The sequence below is a fragment of the Oryctolagus cuniculus genome, chromosome 9 (assembly GCF_051225735.1).
Source record: "Oryctolagus cuniculus isolate XC-2025 breed Fujian yellow rabbit chromosome 9, ASM5122573v1, whole genome shotgun sequence".
NCBI lineage: Eukaryota > Metazoa > Chordata > Mammalia > Lagomorpha > Leporidae > Oryctolagus > Oryctolagus cuniculus.
This window is the reverse complement of record NC_142875.1, coordinates 135,771,051-135,793,899: the sequence shown is the minus strand read 5'-3', so window position 1 is coordinate 135,793,899 and position 22,849 is coordinate 135,771,051. Positions and strand designations below refer to the sequence as shown.

At 49.8% G+C, this 22,849-nt stretch overlaps 1 protein-coding gene across 12 annotated transcripts in view; it reads left to right on the top strand.

The window, feature by feature from the left end:
* NELL2 (neural EGFL like 2) overlaps nt 1-22,849 on the top strand; it is a 391,818-nt gene that overhangs the window by 357,658 nt on the left and 11,311 nt on the right. For all 12 annotated transcript variants that reach the window (XM_070049719.2, XM_070049717.2, XM_070049716.2 and 9 more), the window contains one exon: nt 16,041-16,181. In XM_070049719.2, coding sequence (XP_069905820.1) covers nt 16,041-16,181 — 141 coding nt within the window. The remainder of the gene's footprint in view (nt 1-16,040; nt 16,182-22,849) is intronic.

The following is a 22,849-nucleotide window of genomic DNA, read 5'->3' as shown; positions in this document are numbered from 1 at the left end:
AAGGTGGGCAACACGAGGTCCAGTGCTGTGTGCCAGGTGATCTCCTGGGGCTCCAAGGTGAGCAACACGAGGTCCAGTGCTGTGTGCCAGGTGATCTCCTGGGGCTCCAAGGTGGGCAACACGAGGTCCAGTGCTGTGTGCCAGGTGATCTCCTGGGGCTCCAAGGTGGGCAACACGAGCTCAGGGCCTGGCCGGGCCGACACTTGGCTGAGGCTGGGAGGTCTCAGCAGCTGGATAAATGCAGCCCAGCACCTGGAATGGCTTCTGGATGAGCGAAACCTGCAGAGATCTGAAGGGAGGGAGTGTGTGTGTCAGAGAGAGGGAGCCTGGCAGGCAAAAGCCAGGGGCAGGAGTCAGTGCAGCTCTCTGAGCATAGGGTCTGGGCAGGGGTGGGGGTGGGGAGGGCATGAGTCCAGATGGTGTTGACTGTTAATTTATGTAAAGAGCATATGTGAGCCGCTCTTTTAACCAAATCTCATTTCATTCATAAGCTGCAGTATCTTTTTTGTGAGTCTTTTTAAATTTTAAAACCAGTGTGTATTTAACTTTACAAAAGTTATAAAATGACAACTATACAAAATAAAATAAAGGCATTTGTAATATTACCAGTTGGGGATAATTACTATCTTATTCATGAATAAGATATTTATTAGGAGCATTTTTTAAAGATTTATTTATTTATTTGAGAGGCAGAGTTACAGAGGAAGGGAAGGAGAACCAGAGAGAGAGGTCTTCCATCTGCCGTTCACTCCCCAACTGGCCACAGTGGCCGGAGCTGGGCTGATCTGAAGCCAAGAGCCAGGAGCTTCTGGGTCTCCCACAAGGGTGCAGGGCCCAAGGACTTGGAACATCTTCCACTGCTTTCCCAGGCCACGGCAGGGAGCTGGATCAGAAGAGCAGCAGCAGGGACTCAAATCAACACCCATATGGGATGCTGGTGCCGCAGCGCTGGCCCCTATTAGGAGTCTTTAAACATTGCGTAGAAGATGTATATCAGGAGAGAACTATGCCTAAATTTAAGTTTATTCACACTGAAACTTATCTAATTCTGTTCTCTACAAACTTTCTGAAGTACTATAATATCTATAAATTAGAAAAATACTTTATTCATAATTTTATCATACTTTTTACATGACATATAGCATGTGCATTTTCCCTGTGATTAATAATTTTCAAAAGCATCATTTTAAAAAGCTGCATAACTTCTGTGTCATGTGTGTGCCTTAACTGATGGAGTCACACCTCCGTCTCTGTGCATGCACATTATTTCTTCTGCCCTGAAGATTAACACTGAGATGGCGCAGATACAGCCACCTTCCTGATGCCCCCTGTTGCCATTGCAGGCACCGAGGCACCGAGGCAGTGCGGGCTCGTCTCCCCGGGCCGCAGTCCTGGGGATCCTGCCTCTGTGCAGGGCCAGGTGGAGCTCCTGGGAAACAGAAAAGCCGAAGTCGCTCGCGGCAGCTCTGTTCTACAGAGCCTGGGTTTGTTTTCCTCTAGATTCCTCGTATCATTTCTCTTGTCACCCTACAAATCTAAAAGAAAAAGTGTGTGTGTGTGTGTTGGGTAAGGAGTGTGTAAATGATGATAGAAGGGACTTTGGATGAAGGAGATACCTGGAAGTTAGTAGCTCACAATTAGCAAACCTCATTACATGAGATAATCACCAAAGAACCAAAGCCTGTGTTCCCCCTTTTTGAGATGTTTCCCAAATACAGAATTAGGCTGGCTGTGCACGATCACACTCCGACCTGGAGACCTTTGATTGCATTTGGGGTTGCCTCCGCAGTACAATTGGATTGCACAACTCATGTGATTGATCCTGAAGAAATGGGTTGTTAGAGTGAAGACAAAGTATAATTAGTGTGGAAAAGTTTGAGTAACTGACCTTGTGTGGACAGTCACCATCCGTCGGAGAGGCCGTGAGATTCCAGAGCCCCGTTAAAGAGCAAACATGTCTCACAAAACCCACGGGCTGTTTCAGTTCGCTGTGATTGGAAGGAGTTATGGGTTTGCTCAATTGCCTCTCGCTGCTGTTTCCCTTCAGTTATCTGTGTGGGGAGGTGTGTTCTGTTTCTGGCTGAGGCACTGGGAGTCTCAGCAGCTTGGAGGGCTTGTTACAGACTGCTGGAAGAGTCACATGACACAGGCTGGGCACCGCTGCTGGGGAAGGAGCCTCGGGTGGTGCCCAGCGACTTCTTATCCCGCGTATGGAAACAGGCTCCCAGAGCACTTTCACTCAGAGCAGCGTTTCCTGTGATAGGGATGTGCCGGTCAGTTTGCAAATACATACAGATAGCTGTTTTGGCTGTCACCTCCCCAGTCCTGGTCTGCCGTTCAAAGCTTGTTTTCCTGAATACCAGCAGCGAGCTCATCTCGGTGCACACAGCCTTGTGAGCACTGCGCTCATCATTAGAAGGCTCGCAGGCACCCCTTCCACAGAACACTCCCGCCCTCCATCCTGCTGGGTGGGTGGAGAAATCAGCGTCCTCCTCCTCTAGAAAGAGTCTGAGGCAGGTGAAGTAGGCGGGCTGATGCCTGCTGTTGGAGTGACTGGACGCACAACCCCAGGTCGTCCTGGTGCGGAGCTCGCGGTCTGCTTAAAGGCCGCTTGGAAAGCAGGCACGGGATCAGGGTGTGCTGATGAGCAAGTGCCGTGTGCAGAGGTGGGGCTGGAAGTTTCCTGCCAGCGCGCCTGACTCGGGGGCCTGGCTCCCGCCGAGCCTCCGCGAGAGAGCGGTTTCTCTTCCCCAGATTCACGGACGGCCTTGTCCATCAGCCTCGTGATGTCGGCCCTGTGTGTAGCTGTTTATGTTCCTGCTGTGTCTGTGGCTTTAAATAAAACTGCGAACTCTTAGCCAGGTTCTCGGTGTCGGCCGCACGTGTGTTGTGTGATAGATGCTAGATAGATGTGTGTCGAATGAATGGGGGGAACTGTTCTGAGTCTCCCATCTGACCTGTTGGCTCTGTTGTGGATGTAATAAAAACTGCACAGGTTTTTGAGCAGCTTTCATGAGTTTGTAAAATAACCGTCATTCACTGCTGGGTTCAGCGTGCCGCCCCTGTGTAATGGCAAGTCGTGAGTCTGTCTGAGAGCAGAGGCGTTGGTAGGTATAGACAGGAGGCAGCTGGGGATGACCTGGGGCCTGCGGGAGCCCTTCTGTCCTGGCACTGTCTTCCTGGTGGGTCCCACCCTGCTACCGATCCTGCCTGCGGCCCCTGTTCCTTCCCAGCCACTGCATTTCTCCCAGAATTGCCCTTGGCTCTTTCTTGTCTCTCTGTCATCTCTACCTTGCTAGCTTTGTCCAACCAGGTTTGTTTTCATGGCCCTGAGCGGGTCACTTTCCTGATTCCAGCTCTGAGAGCTTTGTCCAGAGCCCCATTGTCCTTCGCACCTAGATGTCATTGCTAACTGACACACTGTTCTGTCAAACTCAGCACTTATGAAGACCAGCAGTGGTTTCTTGAAACATGTAAGTGTGAAAGAAAACAGAAATGTGATCAAAGGACAGCAGACGACCAGAAAGGCCTGGGGTGGAGAGTAGCCGTCCCCTAACTCACTCTGCCGGCTTTTGAGTGGCTTCACTTACAAGGGGTTCCCTCTCTGAGTGCAAAACCAGAAGATGGCCCAAGCATCTGTGTCCCCTGCAGCTTGCTTCCCCCAGAGACGACACAGGACCCGAGCAGCGGGGACAGTCTGGCTGCTGTGATTCCAGGGCGCACAGGGGAGGAAGCAGTGGCACCAGGGAGGCGGACTCACTAGGCTGTGGGACCAGCAGCAGAGAGAGGCCAGGACAGGCCTGCCGTGCTGGTGAGCTTGCTGGAGCTGGGGTGGAGCCGAGCCAGAATGCACTTGGGAGACGCTGCCAGTGGGGTTTGTGGATGGACTGGACAGAGGGGCGAGAGAGAGAAACTCGGGGTGCCTGTGCGTTTCTTTGCCTAACTGGACAGTGTTGGCAGCCTAGGAGACAGGGAAGCCTTCAGACAGAGCAGTTGTGTGTCTCGGTGGAGACTGCGTGGATGACTGAGGCCGCAGGTCTGGGCTGGAGGGGAGAGTCTGCCTCGTAAAGGAGCTTGGGTGGTCTGTTACTTTCCGAGGGCTCTAACGAAGTTCCTCCAAATAGGGGGCTTAAAACAGCAGAGATTTACTTCTAATAGCTCTGCAGGCCACAAGGCCAGTGTCAAGAGGTCAGCAGAGCCACGCTGCCCCCGGGGGCTCTGAGGGGTCCGTTCGTGCCTCTTCCAGCTCCTGTTGGCTTTGGCCGTGGCAACGGAGCTCCAGTCTCTGTCTCACTCTGCGTGTCCTCTAGCCATTTAATCCAGGTGTACCCTAAATCTAGGGTGGACAGTATGATAAAGAAATGTATCTTTGTGCTTTTAATATGTTGTTCACTTCTTAACTATGAGCTAGAAAGCAATGAAAACAGTTTCCACTAATTCTGTAATGTTATCACCCAACTTACACAGAGAATTTTATGGCTTTCAAAGTTGCACTGTTGTCATAATTTTTTTTTTTTAATTCCCATGAGAAAATCAGTCCCCTCATTTAGAATTTCAGACAGTATTCTTCACCTGCATCTCGCAGTTACTCTGAATGATGCGATTCCCAGCTGGGTTTGTGTTCCTCGAATGCTAGCCCCTGAACGTTGACAGTGGACTCCACCAAAGCGCAGCACAAGACAGACATGACCTTGTGATTTTAACAAATCTGCAGATAATCAGGACAGCCAACAACTCACTCACGGGTAACAGAGTTGATTAGTCGCCTCAAGGATCTTTAATTACTTGCTCTTTTCTTTTTTTTAATTTATTTTTTATTTTTATTTTTATTTTTATTTTTTTTATTTTTTGACAGGCAGAGTGGACAGTGAGAGAGAGAGAGACAGAGAAAAAGGTCTTCCTTTGCCGTTGGTTCACCCTCCAATGGCCGCCGCGGCCAGCGCGCTGTGGCCGGTGCACTGCGCTGATCCGAAGGCAGGAGCCAGGTACTTACCCTGGTCTCCCATGGGGTGCATGGCCCAAGCACCTGGGCCATCCTCCACTGCACTCCCGGGCCACAGCAGAGAGCTGGCCTGGAAGAGGGGCAGCCGGGACAGAATCCGGCGCCCCAACCGGGACTAGAACCCGGTGTGCCGGCGCCACTAGGTGGAGGATTAGCCTAGTGAGCCGCAGCACCGGCCAATTACTTGCTCTTTATCAATATAATGTAGCTACTCGTGCCAGATATGGTGTTATGCTATAACAGAACAGGGTTTGCTGTATAATTTGAAGTTAGGCTTAAACTAACCTAAAGAAAGTGCCCAAGAAATGAATTATTTTAATTTTTTACTGTTTTCTATTATCACATAATTCATAAAATACAAGATGTACATATCTAAAACTGTAAGCAGTATGTTTGCTTGTAAATGCTATAACTCATGCTAACATCTTCATGTGCAGACAAAATATAATTATTCATAAATTGCAGGCCAGACTTCAATTCTTTCTGAACATTCACTGAGTAAGTAAGGGTTTTCCTGTCATCAGACAGCTTACCGGTGATGCTGTCCATCTCACAGAGCCTCGGGCTTTCCTTAGAACCATGAACCAGACAGGTTCATCTCCCAGTCGGAAGTGTGCACTTAGGCAAGTCAAGTACACCTTCATTCCCTACGAGTCCAACCAAATTAGAAAAGTAGAAACAAGTGAAAAACAGTAGGCAGAAGGAAGGCAGAACAAGATGGCAGGGTAAGAGTCTGGGTGATCATCCCCCACTTCCACCCGGACAGGAACGTCCATTCGAAGAAATACCCACGCATGAAAACACCTTCACAGAAGCTAAGGAATCCAGGTGAGAGGCCACCACATCTACTTGCAGCAGCAGCAGAAGAAAGATGTCTTGCACAACGTAGGAAGAGTAGTGTTAGATTATTTCATCACCCCCGCTCCAACCATGGGCAGAATGGTGCACAGGAACGTACTGTCCACCTGGGGACAGAGAGAAGTGAGCATGGAATTTTGTTCCCAACACCCTGCCTGCTCGAGTGAAGCTCAGCCCTGTGCGGACCCTCACAGCCCTAAGGCCAGGCTCATTCCTGCACCCTGAGCCTCTGCAGGATGGGTGAGCTCTCTGGGCCACACAGCCACCACTGACTACAGCAGTCTTGGATCCAGGACAGACTTTAGCAGCAAGTAGATGTCCACCAACCACTCCATTGCACCCCACTGCTTCAGGAGCTCCGCAGCAATGGGCTCTGGGTGTGTGCAGTGTTGTGCTACACTCAGAGGCCATGGGAGTCTACTGGCGCTGTGGCCCTGGGTGTAGGGCACCCCCGGTTCTACAGTGTTTGCAGTATTACAGGCTTAGGAACCTACCAGAAGAACCTACCCAGAGTCTCTGGACAGGCTTATTGTTGGATGGAGTTCCCAGACCAACCAGACTGCAAAGATGGGAATAAGTATCTGGTTGTTTAACCCCCCCCCCCCAAAAAAAAAAAAAAAACACAACCATGGACAGCCACAAGCATCAAGGACAGTTAGGGAAATATTACATCCTCAAATGAGTAAACTAAAGGGCTGAGTGAACATCCCTCAACAAATGGCGATGCATGAACTGCCCAAGAGTTTAAAATGGTTGGTAAACTTCAGGAGAACATGAGGAAAACAGTAATTAGCCAGAATAATAAAACTGAACAGAGACTGAAAATAATAAATCCAACAGGAATTTTGGAACCTAAAACTACAATGAAAAAATAAAAAATGCAATAGAGAACATCAACATCACAATTTTTCTAAAGATTTATTTATTTGAAAAGCAGACTTAGAAGGAGTGGGAGAGAGGGAGGGGGAGGGGTGGAGAGAGAGACAGAGAGACAGAGACAAAGATATCTTCCATCTGCTGGCTTACTCCTCCCATAGCCACAACAGCTGGAGTTGGGCCAGGTTGAAGCCAGGAGCCAGGAGCTTCTTCCAGTCTCCCATGGGGGTGCAGGGACACAAGTAATTGGACCATCATTTGCTGCTTTCCCCGGCAAGTTAGCAGGGGAATGGGTTCAATATGGAGCAGCCAGAACTCAAACTGGTGCCAATATGGAATGCCAGTGGTGCAGGTGACAGCTTAACCGGCTTTCACACAACACTGGCCCCCAACAGCAAAACTGATTAAGCAAAAGAAAAAAATCTGTGAACTCAGAGACAGATTATTTGAAAATACACAGGGGAGGGCCGGCGCCGCGGCTCACTAGGCTAATCCTCCACCTGCGGTGCCAGCACCCCAGGTTCTAGTCCCAGTTGGGGCGCCGGATTCTGTCCCGGTTGCTCCTCTTCCAGTCCAGCTCTCTGCTGTGGCCCGGGAGTGCAGTGGAGGATGGCCCAAATGCTTGGGCCCTGCACCCCATGGGAGACCAGGAGGAAGCACCTGGCTCCTGGCTTCGGATCAGCGCAGCGCTGGTTGTAGCAGCCATTTGGGGGGTGAACCAATGGAAGGAAGACCTTTCTCTCTGTCTCTCTCTCTCACTGTCTATAATTCTACCTGTCAAAAAAAAAAAAAAAAGAGAGAGAGAGAGAGAATACACAGGGGAAAAGAAAGACAAACGGAGTGAAGACAGCTGGTAGTTTATGAGACAGCATTCACATAGCTTATGCTCCTTTCACTTCTAGTTCAGCAGAGACTAGAGAATGACACATTGCTAAAACTTTATTAAGGAATAGAAGACTCTCCAAAATGAGAAAGACATAAATACCCAGGTACGTGAAGGTCAAAAGACATCCATCCGTTCACTCCAAGTAAGATGACTGCGAGGCATACCATAATCAAATTGTCTAAGACCGAACCAAAGAGGATTCTGAAAGCACCAAGGGAAAAGCAGCGAGTGACGCAGAAGGGCGTTCCAGCACAGCGAACAGCAGACTTTCCATCAGACCTTGCATTCCACAAGCGGAGGGCTGAAGCAAATACTGAGAGAGAACCCAGCTTCACGGGACGCTGGAGAGAAACTGTTCAAGTTAAAAGGATGCTGATAGTAACAGGACCATGTAAAATATAGAACATAACAGTAATAGAGTACAAATCAGGATGTGCTAATACTGTAACGGTGATTTCAAATCACTTATGACTTTAATATGAAGTTTAAAAGACAAAGCCATTAAAATAATGACAACCACAAAATTTATTAAGGAAATTCAATATAAAGATTTATAAACCATGACATCAAAAATTGAGTGAAGTAAAACTGTGAGAGACTTCTTCGTGATCAAACTTAAATTGTTACATTAAGAAAGACAATAAGAGAGGAAGGATATACAAAGCAATCAGAAATCAGTTAACAAATGGCAGTAATAACACTTTACCTTTAACAGAATGAAAAAAAATAACCAATTATATGCTATTTACAGAAGACTGAATTCACCTGTAAGGACACATACAGACTAAAAGTGAAGGGATGGAGAAAGATATTCCAGACAAGCAAACAGAAAAAATAGCCCGAGAAACTGTAGTTACATCAGACTTTAATTCAAAGCTGTAAAAAGAAATAAAAATGATACCATATGATGATAAAGGCATCAGTTCCCAAGGGAATATTACAGTTGTAAAAATATGAAACCCATATTGGAGTTCCTTGATATACCAAACTGGGGACAGTACACCGTGCTTACAGTAACAGACAGCCCACCCAGACAGAATCAACCAGGAGACATTAAACTGTACTCTGCACCAAAGGGTGTGCACACACCACAGAACATCCCACACACACTTCTGAACTGCTCAGGACGCGTTCTCTAGGACAGACAGACAGCTCTGCACAACTCCAGGAGACTGAAATCACAGGGTGCCTCACCTGATTCCCAGCAACTGGAGTGATCGTGGTGGAGAAGGAGGTGGGGAGATGCTGGCCCAAGAGCAGGAAGAAGCCGTGCAGGACACCTGTGTTCAGCAGATGCCTGTAGCTGACAATGATATATTTTATTGTTGAAAAAGGCTAAGAAAGTGATCACAAAAGTGATAACTATGTGAGAGAATGTTTGTTAATTATCTAGATTTAACAATCCCATAGTGTTACACACCTGAACACCTCAGGTTGTGCACAACAAACAGTTTTATATGTCAATAAGTTTCATTTTTCAAGACTTGTTTATTTTTTGAAAGAGTTACAGAGAAAGTGGAAGAGAGAGAGAGAGAAAGAGAGATTGATCTTTCATCCATTGGTTCACTACCCAAATGGCCTCAATGGTTGGGACTAGGCCAGGCCCAAGCCAGGAGCCAGGAACTCCATCTGGGTCTCCCACGTGAGTGGCAGGGGCCCAAGCACTAAGGCCATCGTACTGTACTTTGCAAGCCCATTATCAGGGGACTGTGTCAGAAGTTGAGCAAGCAGGACTACAACCACTGCCCATATGAGGTGCTGGTGTCACCAGCGGTGGCTTAACCTACTGAGCCCCAAAGCCAACCCCTGTATGTCAGTTTAAAGATTTAGATTTGTAAAGGTTTAATAACCCAATACTAGGAACAACCCAGGTGTTTGTCAGGGGCTAACCAGTGGAAGTTGAGTCAGCAATAAGAAAGGAAAAACAATTTCTACATGTAAATATCTGGGTGAATCCTCAGAGAGACAGTGAGTAGGGGCAGGGGACAGGAGCCATTCCCAGATGCTGTGTGCTGTGTGATTGCGTTTATACAGCACCTTGGAAGGTTGAGTTGCTGAAATGGAGAGCAGATGCATGGTTGGTAGGGGTGGGTGGAGGAGGGCAGTGGAGGAGCCCTGTGCTGTCTTGACTGCGTCTGTCTCAGGATCCTGGTCGTGCCCTGTGGTCTGTTGCTCAGGTTACTGTGGGAGGGGAAATGGGTGTAAGAAAATACAGACCCTCTGTCAGGTCTTACAACTGCGTGTGAATCCGTGATTATCTCAAAACGGGTAAATTAAAAAAAATGGACAGGAACTTAAAAATGTAAAGTGAATCTGGCATTCTGGGTATTGTCCTATCACAAATGATAGCAAGGATACAATCCTGAGCACAACATACATACGTATTATAAAGGGCCGTGTCCAGCACTGACTGTGCCATTCACTGCAATGAAAATGATTTAAAAATAAATACACAGCCATTAAAAAAGATGCTTTTCTAAAGATTTATCTACTTACTTGAAAGAGTTAAACAAGGCCGGCGCCGTGGCTCACTAGGCTAATCCTCCACCTTGCGGCGCCGGCACACCGGGTTCTAGTCCCAGTTGGGGCGCCGGATTCTGTCCCGGTTGCCCCTCTTCCAGGCCAGCTCTCTGCTATGGCCAGGGAGTGCAGTGGAGGATGGCCCAGGTGCTTGGGCCCTGCACCCCGTGGGAGACCAGGAAAAGCACCTGGATCCTGGCTCCTGCCATCGGATCAGCGCGGTGCGCCGGCTGCAGCGGCGGCCATTGGAGGGTGAACCAACGGCAAAAGGAAGACCTTTCTCTCTCTGTCTCTCTCTCTCACTGTCCACTCTGCCTGTCAAAAAAAAAAAAAAAAAAGAGTTAAACAAAGAGGGGGAGAGACAAGGTCTTCCTTAGGCTGGCCATTCCACAAAGGGCCACAGTGGCCAGGACTGGGCCAGGCTGAAGCCAGGAGCCAGGAGCTTCTGCTGTGTCTCCCATGGGTGCAGGGGCCCAAGCACTTGTGCCATCTTCACTTCTCTCCCAGGCGCATCAGAAGTGGAGCAGCCATGACATGAACTGGCATCCAGATAGCTTGACCTGCTGTGGCACACAGTAGCTCACTAAAATAAAGGTATTTCCTGTTACTACTTTTTTTAAATTTTTTTTGACAGGCAAAGTGGACAGTGAGAGAGAGACAGAGAGAAAGGTCTTCCTTTGCCGTTGGTTCACCCTCCAATGGCCGCCGCAGCTGGCACGCTGATCCGATGGCAGGAGTCAGGTACTTATCCTGGTCTCCCATGGGGTGCAGGGCCCAAGCACTTGGGCCATCCTCCACTGCACTCCCTGGCCACAGCAGAGAGCTGGGCTGTAAGAGGGGCAACCGGGACAGAATCCAGCGCCCCCACCGGGACTAGAACCTGGTGTGCCGGCGCCACAAGGTGGAGGATTAGCCTAGTGAGCCGCGGTGCTGGCCGCCTGTTACTATTTTTATACCATTCCACTGCTAACAGATGTGTCACGTGTTGGAAAACACTGTGCTATATGATTATAAATTCAGATTTTCATAGATGAGGTTTTCTTAAAGCACCATTTAAATGCATGATAACTTAAGTGAGGGCAGAACTTGATTGTTTTGTACACCCTTGTTTCTGCAGAACTTGGTTCTTTGTCCATGTGGATATTCAGTAAATATTAACTAGTATGCTAATGAATGAAGTATATACTTCCATTCATCCTCTTTTACTACCCAGTAGTAGTTAAATACTAAGTTAATGCTCCAATTCTATAAAGATTGATGTATTTATTTGTTAGAGTTACAGAGACAGGAGGAGAGCCAGAGAGATCATCCATCCACTGGTTCACTTTCCAGGTGGTCACAATGGCCAGGGCTGAGCCAAGTTAGTGCCAGGAACCAAGAGTTTGATCCAGGTCTCCCACATGGGTGGTGATGGCCCAAGCCCTTGAGCCATCTTCTGCTTCTTGTCCTAGGCCAAGGCAGGAAGATGGATCAGAAGTGGAGCAGCTAGGACACAAACCAGTGTCCATACAGGATGCCAGCATCACAGGTGGCAGCATTATCTGCTATGCCGCAGTGCTGGTCCCTTTCACTGTCTGTAAAATGCATTTCAGTAGGTGTATGTGGTATCCGCAGTCTTCAGAACACTAAGTAATGTAGTGCATATCATTTGTATTAAAGAGTAAATAGAGATGGGTACTAGGCAGTGCAGATAGGAACAGTCCTGATGACTGGAAAATGAGTGAGAAGAGAAAAACGTGAAAAGTAGCAATCGAAATACCTGTCTATGCCATGAGACTGAAGTGATCCTGGAACTGTGTGTCTACACCGTGGGGACCAAGCTGGTCCTGGACCTGTGTGTCTACGCCGTGGGGACCGAGGTGGTCCTGGATCTGTGTGTCTGTGCCATGGGGACCAAGCTGGTCCTGGAACTGTGTGTCTATGCCGTGGGGACTGAGCTGGTCCTGGAACTGTGTGTATATGCCATGATGACCGAGGTGGTCCTGGATCTGTGTGTCTATGCCATGGGGTCTGAGGTGGTCCTGGAACTGTGTCTATGCCATGGGGACCAAGGTGGTCCTGGAACTGTGTGTCTATGCCATGGGGTCCAAGGTGGTCCTGGAACTGTGTGTCTATGCCATGGGGTCCAAGGTGGTCCTGGAACTGTGTGTCTATGCCATGGGGTCCAAGGTGGTCCTGGAACTGTGTGTCTATGCCATGGGGTCCAAGGTGGTCCTGGAACTGTGTGTCTATGCCATGGGGACCAAGGTTCCTGGAACTGTGTGTCTACGCCATGGGGACCAAGGTTCCTGGAACTGTGTGTCTACGCCATGGGGACCAAGGTTCCTGGAACTGTGTGTCTATGCCATGGGGACCAAGCTGGTCCTGGAACTGTGTGTCTGTGCCATGATGACCGAGGTGGTCCTAGAACTGTGTGTCTATGCCATGGGGACCGAGCTGGTCCTGGAACTGTGTGTCTATGCCATGGGGACCGAGGTGGTCCTGGAACTGTGTGTCTATGCCATGGGGACTGGGACAACCCTGTAGTACATCATGGAGACTGAGATAGCCCTACAAGGGTATAGTGATCCCATGGGGCCTGAGATAGCCCTACATGTACCACAGGAAATAAGGCAGCACTGCACTATGCATCTTCTGTAAGGATCAGTGATAGCCCCACACTGTACCATGGGGTCAGTTAGCCCCACACTAGTTAGCCCCACACTGTACCATGGGTCAGATAGCCCCACACTGTACCATGGGTCAGATAGCCCCACACTGTACCATGGGGTCAGATAGCTCCAAACTGTACCATGGGGATAGATAGCCCCACACTGTACCATGGGTCAGATAGCCCCACACTGTACCATGGGTCAGATAGCCCCACACTGTACCATGGGGTCAGATAGCCCCACACTGTACCATGGGGACAGATAGCCCCACACTGTACCATGGGGACAGATAGCCCCACACTGTACCCTGGGTCAGATAGCCCTACACTGTACCATGGGGACAGGCAGCCCCACACTGTACGATGGGTCAGATAACCCCACACTGTACCATGGGGACAGATAGCTCCACACTGTACGATGGGGTCAGATAGCCCCACACTGTACCATGGGGACAGACACCCCTACATTGTACCATGGGATCAGATAGTTCCACACTGTACCATGGCTCAGATAGCCCCACACTGTACCATGGGTCAGATAGCTCCACACTGTACGATGGGTCAGATAACCCCACACTGTACCATGGGGACAGATAGCTCCACACTGTACCATGGGGACAGACAGCCCCACACTGTACCATGGGTCAGATAGCCCCACACTGTACCATGGCTCAATAGCCCCACACTGTACCATGGGACAGATAGCCCCACACTGTACCATGGGTCAGATAGCCCCACACTGTACCATGGGGTCAGTTAGCCCCACTCTGTACCATGGGTCAGATAGCCCCACACTGTACCATGGGTCAGATAGCCCCACACTGTACCATGGGGTCAGTTAGCCCCACTCTGTACCATGGGGACAGATAGCCCCACACTGTACCATGGGTCAGATAGCTCCACACTATACCGTTGGGACAGACAGCCCTCAAATGTACATCTGTACCATGGACACTGAGATAACCCTGCAGACATAAGGAATGAGAGAAGCATACACACACATACATGTTTTATGTGCATACTCCCTGTGAGGACTGAGATCGCTCTATGACTATACCATGTGGACTGAGTTGACCCTACGGTTGTGTTGAGGTAGGAAGAAAGGACTAAACTGAGGGCTGAACACTTCTGGAGATGCAGAAGCAGTGAAGAAAGCCCGTTCCATTAATAGTTACTTCCGAATCACCCATCCCCGTGATTTCGTTTTTCTAAAATGAGAGTTTCTGAACGTGCCCACATGGCCATTTTTCCATAAAACTCAAATCTGATGCTTAAATCCTAACCTGTTTTCTTTTGTTCATGCATTTAGGAAATGACATAATCAATTTTCTGCATCATTTGGGTTAGAAGAAAAGATGTATAAAGCTGAAATGAGCGTAGCGTTCTGGGCCCATTCATTATCAGTGGTTCCTCAGTTAGGAGGGCCCCCGAGGCTCAGACGGGCTTTTTCACCAAACCTGTGTGGCCTCAGTCAGTGGAAGCAGCCCACACCGGCTGTGTGCCGAGCAGGCAGCGGCTAGCTGATGGGCCACTAGCAATTACTTTGACAGTAGGAATTGCCAACGGCAGTAACTGGCTTCAGAAGAAGCCAAACAGACCCCTTTGTAGCCCATAAATAATGGTAAATGTTGCAGAGATATACAATACTTATTTTTTGCCTGTTACCTACGTGTCTAAGAGAACGGTCTGCATACTAGTGAAGGAATTCCGCACTAATCAAGAAGTAAACGTGTGATGGCTTATCTTTTGATTTTCAAAACTTACCTATACATTTACCATTAATATTTCTCTTTGAAAATTGAACATTAGACAAGTGGAAAGTCTAAAAGAAAATGTTAGGAAGATATGCTTCCACAAGTTTGGAGTTAGAGGAGTGTGAAGTAGGAAGTAGACCTGCCAACTGGAGTGGACTCCCGAGGGTGGGCGCTCGCAGAGGCAGCTGGCTCGCAGACGCCCTGTGCCCGGCCCCTGCGGCAGGGCAGGAACATAGCAGCAGGCTCCGCCCTGCCTCCACGCGGGCCAGCACCACATGGGGTCCCTGGGGGTATATTTTGCGGCTTCAGTGGTGGATTGCCATTGGATCATTTATAGGGGTCTCCACCAGCCCACAGGACCCAGACCAGGAGGTAACGAAAAGAAAGGGGCTCTTTATATGGCCACTGGGATTACTCTTCCCTGTCTGAGCAGAGGGAGGGACTTGGACTGGGTCAGCTGCTCCCAGCATTCAGCAGACGAAACCAGGAGAATAAAGTCCCCCGCACGTGGGACTGGTGGTGACCTCCGAGGGGACGTCTGGGTCACGCCCAGAGGTCTCTCTGCCATGTTTCCCCGATTTCGGCCTGGCTGTGCTTGCGTGAAGAAGCACGCAGCCAGAAGTCAGGCAGCTGGGATGGTTAGGTGTCTTTGGGTAAATCCCATAATTGCCTGTCGCCTCAGATTTTCCTGTGTTTGGCACACTCCTGCCTGATGTTTTGCAGAGTTTAATGCATGTATGTGAAGCAGTACAGTATATGTGAAATAAATATGTAAATGGTTGTATGAAGTAAGCACCTGTGAACCGTGTAGGGTGAATGTCCTGTGTTGCCGACAGCCGGTTGGTGCACACCTGCTGCTGACCCAGGTACTGGACATGGGTGGGGCACAAGCAGGGCTGCTGCTGACCCAGGTACTGGACACGGGTGGGGCACAAGCAGGGCTGGGGGTAGTTTCGCTGATCCCAGGAGGCTCTAGGCCGCAGAGGCCGATTCCTGGCTCAGGTGACATGTCCGTCCCAGGGTGCCATCCTCCCTCAGAACTCCCCCTCGTCCTCAGAGCCTCTGGAGACTGTGGTGGGGAGGGCACCCTGGGAGTCACCATGCTCCGTAACAGCTGTGCCTAGGAGTGACACACACCTCTCCCACTGGCATAAGGCAGTAACAGGGCCACACCTAGCACGAGGGACCTGGAGAGCTGCAGTCCTACTAGGAGTCCAGAAGAGTCTGGAATATTTGATGGGCAGCACTGGTGACCATCACAGATAGTTCTATGTTCTACAGCTGGATGACTTGCAGGAGAGAAGCCTTCAGGGTGGCGCTAACATCTGCTACCTACACTACCCCATTCTTTCTGCACAGCATTTGCTAACCACGTGACTTTCTCGATTTCCCAGTTTTAAGGATTTGGTGGCATTAAAAAGTGCAATAGCCCTACTGCGGACTACCCTGAAAAGCAGCACTACTATAAAATCTCACTTCTGTTTGCTTTGCCAGACATTGACGAATGCTCTGAAGGCTTTGTGCAGTGTGACAGCCGCGCCAGCTGCATTAACCTGCCTGGATGGTACCACTGCGAGTGCCGGGACGGCTACCATGACAACGGGCTGTTCTCTCCGAGTGGGGAGTCGTGCGAAGGTCAGTGCCGGGAGGGCCCAGAGTTCAGGCGCTCTCGAGTGGCGCAGACAGTACGGAGGACGTGGCAGACTGATTCCTGTTTAAGACATTTGTGGTTTTGTTGTCTGTACAAGAGTGATGAAAAACATGGAAAAACCTAACTTTAGCTTATGAACTATCATAATTAATTTTTAAATAATTGAACTTTGTGACACTTATCAACAGATACCTGTGAAACTAGGAGGATGTTTTCTGAATGAAAAAACACATACTGTCACATCTACATTTAAAAATGGGAACATGCAAAGCACTGGCCCCAAAATAGGTAGAAGATGCGGAGAGGAGAGCAGGCCCAGGGAGAATGGGCAGAGGAGCTGCCCAGGTTCCACGGCCGAGGGTGGCCCACCAGGTGCCTGCTGGCGGGGCTCCCACACGGGCCCCTCGCCTGGATAACGAGGCAGTGCTTAGTGGTGCTGAATGCTGGTCTGCGGCATACGAGAGGTTTTCAGCCTCAGGAGTAGGAAATTCAGCGAGAGCCTTCGGTGAGCTGCCGTTGGTTTTGAATTATTTTCAGTGAATGACAAGCAAGGCTTTAGAAAGCAGAGCTCAGTCAGTGAGGGCCAGCAACACTGCCCAGCGCCAAAGGCTGTGTCCTCAGCATGGCTGGCGCAGCAGTGGAGAACAAAGGGAGACTCGGGATTCTCTCTGGCTGTACTTACTGAGAGTAACGGTGAGCAGGATGGAGTCGGGGAAGCCTTGGAGAACTGAACTCCCAGACGTTGACGTGGGAAAGCTCAGGCCCTCTGCCTAGGCCTCAGAGGGTGTCACACAGAGATCCCTGCAGCACGGGGTGAGGGGTGCCACAGCTTCCGTCTCTGTTCAGGCAGCAGAGTTCTGGACCTCATGAGAGGATGCAGCACGGTATTCACAGGGATGGGATAACCACCTGTTGTGGGCCGAGGCGTCCTCTTGTATTTATGAGTGCCCTAGAGTATTCCCAGCCCTGTGGAGGAAGCAGGGAACCACAATGCAATGTGGACCCGAGGTGGCTGTTCCCTAAGAAGCTGCTCTGCTGTCTCCCGTAGTGTTTAATAAGACCACCACGCATGAGGGATGACACTGGACGTTTATAAATCACGCGAATCACACAGACATCTGCAGACCGAGATGCTTCTGGGTGTGGCCTGTGTCTGGCCGGCGCCCGCACATGCTGCTTTCTCTGGAGAAAGACAATCCCTCGGCCGCTGGCTGTCCTCTGCGTGTATGACGCAGACCTCCAGTGGGCTAAGCTAGTTATCTGCTGACGCGTAGAACAGGACTCCCAGATGAGCCACTGGAAACGAGGAACACCATCGCGCCATCTCTGTGGGTGGTGCTCAGCTGGGTGCCTGTCTCCTGAGATTGGAGTCAAGCTCCCCTCTCCTGGAGGCCTCTGTGGGTGGCCAGTGAGGAATCCACTGCAGGGCTGTGACAGGCCTTGGCTCCTCCGCGATCCAAGGGACAGAACTGGCCCCAGCTGGAGGCCAGTCTTTGTAACCTAGTGTCAGATGTGATGACGTTTCCCTGTCAGGCGAGAGCAGGGAAGTGCAGCTCCTCTCCGAAAGGAGGAGGTTGCACAGGGTGTGAGGAAGTGCCGAGGCTCACCGGAGCCCTCGCCGGTGTCCAGCGTTCCTGCCCCGCGTCCGAGGTGCTGTTCCCCGTAGCTCTGAGAGAGAACCCTTGCTTACCTCCTTCCATCTCCCAGGCTGTGAACTGCCACGCTGGGAAAGCCGGGCCAGCTTGCTTTCCCAGGCGGACTCTGCTGCCTTCCTCCCACTTCAGGGAAAGAACTGGCTCCTCTCCTATCAGAGGCAGAAATTGGGGCAGGTGAGATGCCACCTGGGAGGCCACACCCGTGGTGGAGTGCCCGTTAGTCTCTCATCTCCACTCCCCATTGCAGCTTGCTGCTGGTGCAGACCGCAGGAGGCAGCTGGTGATGGCTAAAGGACTTGAGGCCCTCACCACCCACCTGGGAGACCTGGGTTGATTCCTCGCCTCCTGCTTCGGCCCCGTCCACGGGCTCTGGCAGGCACTGGGGAGGTGAACCAGTGGATGGTTCTGCCAGTAAGTTCCCCGTCACCTGACTCAGGACAGACGCTCACTTTCCTGCTACCTTTAGAAGACACCCCGTGTAGGAATGACCCTGCCTGCTTCCAGCCAGCGTCTTCTTTTCAAGATGGCTGAGTTTCCATCCTCTCAAGCCCACTGGTCAGTTGCTGTCTCCTTGCCTGAGCACTTAGGATCTGACAAGGTGGCTCAATGAGCATTCTTCACTCCCACTCACTCTCAGCCTCCGGCCTCCCCTTCTGTTCTCCGTGGACCGCTGTCTGCCAGTGTCCTGGGACTTGGACCTCACCAGGCCTATCCGTTTTCCATGTCTAACCCACCCAGTTCCACAGCTTGAAGTGCCGTCTGTGTAGCCCTAATTCAGCTGCACGTTGGATTTCCAGGGCACTGCGTGAGGACTCAGACCACTCCCACTAGAGCAGAGCTCGGCACTGTGCTCCACTGGTTGCCCAGAGCAATATTTTGGAGTCACTGTTTCTTCTTTTTCTTGTACTTCACATGCGATCCATCAACAAATCTCACAATTTTGACTTTCAAAATGCACTCCAGTCTGGTTTCCTGTGAGGATACCACTTGGGGCTGAGGCACCATCGTCTTTGCCTGGGCCACGGGAGCAGCCCCCAGACTGCAGCGTTTGCCTACAGCCCCCAGACTGATGATTCTAAAACGGAAGGAGCTGTCAAGGCCCTTCTGTCAACACCCCTTTCCAGCTCTCTCAGGAAAAGGTCTCAGGAAAACCCAAGCCCTGACCAGAGTCCCCCAGGACCTGCACTGTATGTGCCCATGGCTTCCCAGTGTTTCTGCAGTGTGCTGAACAGACACCTTTGCGGGTGCTGCTCCCTTGTGTGGGATGCCCTCCCGCAGGTCTGTCCAGGACTTTGTTTGATCTAGTCCAGCTTTCTTCTCACAGCGACCTCTCCTGGGCTCCCAGTGTAAAATACCCTCCCACTTCTCACACTGTGTTCACCTACCCTGCTTCTCTGTCCTTCATAGAAATTCTAAGCTCTGAAAATACAGCGTATGTTTGTTTGCTTGCTTATGATCTGCTGCAGAATGTGAGTTACAAGGGCCATAGCTTTTCTTAGCTTATCAGCTACTGTACTTCCAGGCGGTGAATTTGTCTAATGAAAGATTGATATGGATGATAGGTAGATGGATGAATAGGTAGACAGATAATCTTTTAATCAGAAGTACATGAGGCACCTAACCTAATTTGGAATTAGTTATTAGCGTGACATGTAGTAGACAGATGGGCATATTATGTTAGAAGTAGATATACGGCAGTGATCAAGATAAAATGTAATGAAGTACATTAACAAGTGTTAAGTCCAGAAAGCAACAAGGACAATTAAAGCAAACATTAAGATAACACATGATAAATGTCAAGTTGGTGAGGTCAAGGACTGAGATACCTACAGAAAAATACTTTTCAGGGAAGTTCCACAAACACAGAAAAAGTGGAAAACCTTATTTTTTTTATTTTTTTTCAATTTTTTTTATTTTATGACAGGCAGAGTGGACAGTGAGAGAGAGAGAGAGGGAGAGAGAGAAAGGTCTTCCTTTGCCGTTGGTTCACCCTCCAATGGCCGCCGCGGCTGGTGCGCTGCAGCTGGCACACCACGCTGATCCGATGGCAGGAGCCAGGTGCTTCTCCTGGTCTCCCATGGGGTGCAGGGCCCAAGCACCTGGGCCATCCTCCACTGCACTCCCTGGCCATAGCAGAGAGCTGGCCTGGAAGAGGGGCAACCGGGACAGAATCTGGCGCCCTGACCGGGACTAGAACCCGGTGTGCCGGCGCCAGCCTGGAAACCTTATTTTTTGAAAACTATTTAGGGAAGATGGTACTGTTATCTACTAATAGAATTTATAGATTATTAGAAAAATCTAGTACTCTGTCTAAAGGCAGCAGGCTCTGAAGGGTCCTTTTAAAAAAGCCACCTGCATACTTTTAACAAAGACCAAATACTTCTAAGTTACTGTCCACGTAGGGCAATTTCAGTGATATGTAGAATTGTAATATCAGTATTTAGGAGTTCTTTTTTAAGACTGCGATTATATCTGGGAAGGTGCCATTTTTTTGTTGCTTTAGAAAAAAGCAAAGAATTCTGAGATGGACAAAGCCACAGCAGTGATCTGCAGTTAGTGTGCAGTCACAAGGACGTGTTCAGACACCTGCACTTTCCCTTCCTCCTTGGGCTGTGCGTGTGTGAGCCGCCACCTAGCCATGGCCAGCTGCGTTCACCAAACCCTACGCTGCCTGCCTCAGAGGTTCCTGGTCCATCCCAGGGAATGTGCCGGAGTGCCCTTGGCCGTATCCATACCGTCATTTCTCCTGACGCAAGCAGCTAGTTAGTACATTATGACGTTTCTGCCCATACGTTTCTCCGGGCGTGGCAAGCACGTACCAGCCACCGTTGGGGGTGGATTTTCTTCTCTTATAATTGTACTTAATTTAAGTGCACATGTCGTTCTGGGGCTGTGTATCTATTTCTTGTCTTCTGCAACAAAACCAAGAATTCTTTGTTCCTTTAAGAAAAAATGAGGCTGGCGCCATGGCTCACTTGGCTAATCCTCCGCCTGCAGCACCGGCACCCCAGGTTGTAGTCCCAGTCGGGGTGCCAGATTCTGTCCCAGTTGCTCCTTTTCCAGTCCAGCTCTCTGCTGTGGCCCCAGAGGGCAGCAGAGGATGGCCTAAGTGTTTAGGCCCCTGCACCCGCTTGGGAGACCATGAGGAAGCACCTGACTCCTGGCTTCGGATTGGTGCAGTGCCGGACGTAGCATTAGGGGAGTGAACCAACGGAAGGAAGACCTTTCTCTCTGTCTCTCTCTCTCACTGTCTATGACTCTCTCTCTCTCTCACTGTCTAACTCAGCCTGGCCAAAAAAAAAAGGGGGAGCCGGCGCTGCGGCTCACTAGGCTAATCCTCCGCCTTGCGGCGCCGGCACACCGGGTTCTAGTCCCGGTGGGGGCGCTGGATTCTGTCCCTGTTGCCCCTCTTCCAGGCCAGCTCTCTGCTGTGGCCCGGGAGTGCAGTGGAGGATGGCCCAAGTGCTTGGGCCCTGCACCCCATGGGAGACCAGGATAAGTACCTGGCTCCTGCCAACGGATCAGCGTGGTGCGCCAGCCGCAGCGCCCCAGCCGTGGTAGCCATTGGAGGGTGAACCAACGGCAAAAGGAAGACCTTTCTCTCTGTCTCTCTCTCTCACTATCCACTCTGCCTGTCAAAAAATAAAAAAATAAATAAAAAAAGGGGGGGGGAGGGAGAAATTACACCATACCTGGTGGTAGAGCTGTTATTTTTAAGTCACGTGAAATGTTTGCAAATGATTCTGCCAAGTGCAGAATAATGTTCTCACAGTGGATACTGAAAGGGTTATGTAGCACGAGGTGTCTACAGAGTGTGTGCTCACAGAGCGCACATTACTATAGCTGATGGTTTTCCTGCCTACCTCAGTTCCTGGTTCTAAAAATATGCAATGGGATGCAAAGATCAGTTTATCAAATATAGTATTCTGAATAGTCCGAATATAGAGCTCACTCATAAAATGTCATTTTCATTACAAGGAGAAAATTTTATCTGATCTGCAAAGAACTGTATCGATCATTGTACTCATGTTTTAAAAGACACATCCTCACACTGGCCAACAATTCTGTTTATTCTGATTCTAAACAGCATTATCCTTGGCAAGTCCCACTATAATAAAGCTCACTGTAATTTTAACAAAATCATTGGTTTTGTTAAAATGGAAATAAAATCAAGGTAAACAGGGAATTTATGACATGGATTATTTTCAGGGACACAAATGTAATGGAACTTACATATTTAAAATTTAGATACAATCTTGAGTAGTCCAAGTCAATTAATATTGAAATCCAGCCACTTACAGTTCTTCCTTATATCCTGCCTTTAAGGTCTTGAAAGGGATGGATGTGCAGCCTCCCGGCTTCAGAAGCCAGGAATCCCACCTTCTCTCTGCCCACGTGTGCTGTGATTCCTCTCTTCTCTCTTGACCTTTACTCAAGAAACAGATGGACTGGGAAGTGCTTACTGCCACTCATGCAATATCCTGGAATGTGTTTGGGCTTGTGACCTTTAATATGGGGTAAATACGTGAAGCGCACCTCCTCTCACGGAGCTGTCCGTGGGTCAGGGTGTGTTTGCTTTTCATCTGTATGAAAATGCTGTCGGCTGCGGCTGCCACGGAGGCAGCGAGTCTGGGTGAGGAATGGGCGGCTGCCAGTGGAGTCACACAGGGGACGAAGCAGCGATTTGAAATGCGAAAGTTAACAGGGAGTGCGTTCTTTGTGAGGTCTGGTAACTGCCCCTCGTCGGGGGAGTGCAGTCTCTGGACTGTGTGACAGTCCCTGAGCTGTAAGGGAGAACACCTCGGCCCACACTGGTGGGAGCAGACGTGTGCCGTGCTGCAGCTAGGGAATGGGGCTCGAAACAGAACAAACAGCCTGAATGACCCCCTGACATTTTCCTTACCCCTTTTTATTATTTCAGATTTTTCTCTAGAAATCTTCCATCTGTAGTTCATTCCCCAAATGGCCACAATGGCCAAGGCTGGGCCAGGCTGAAG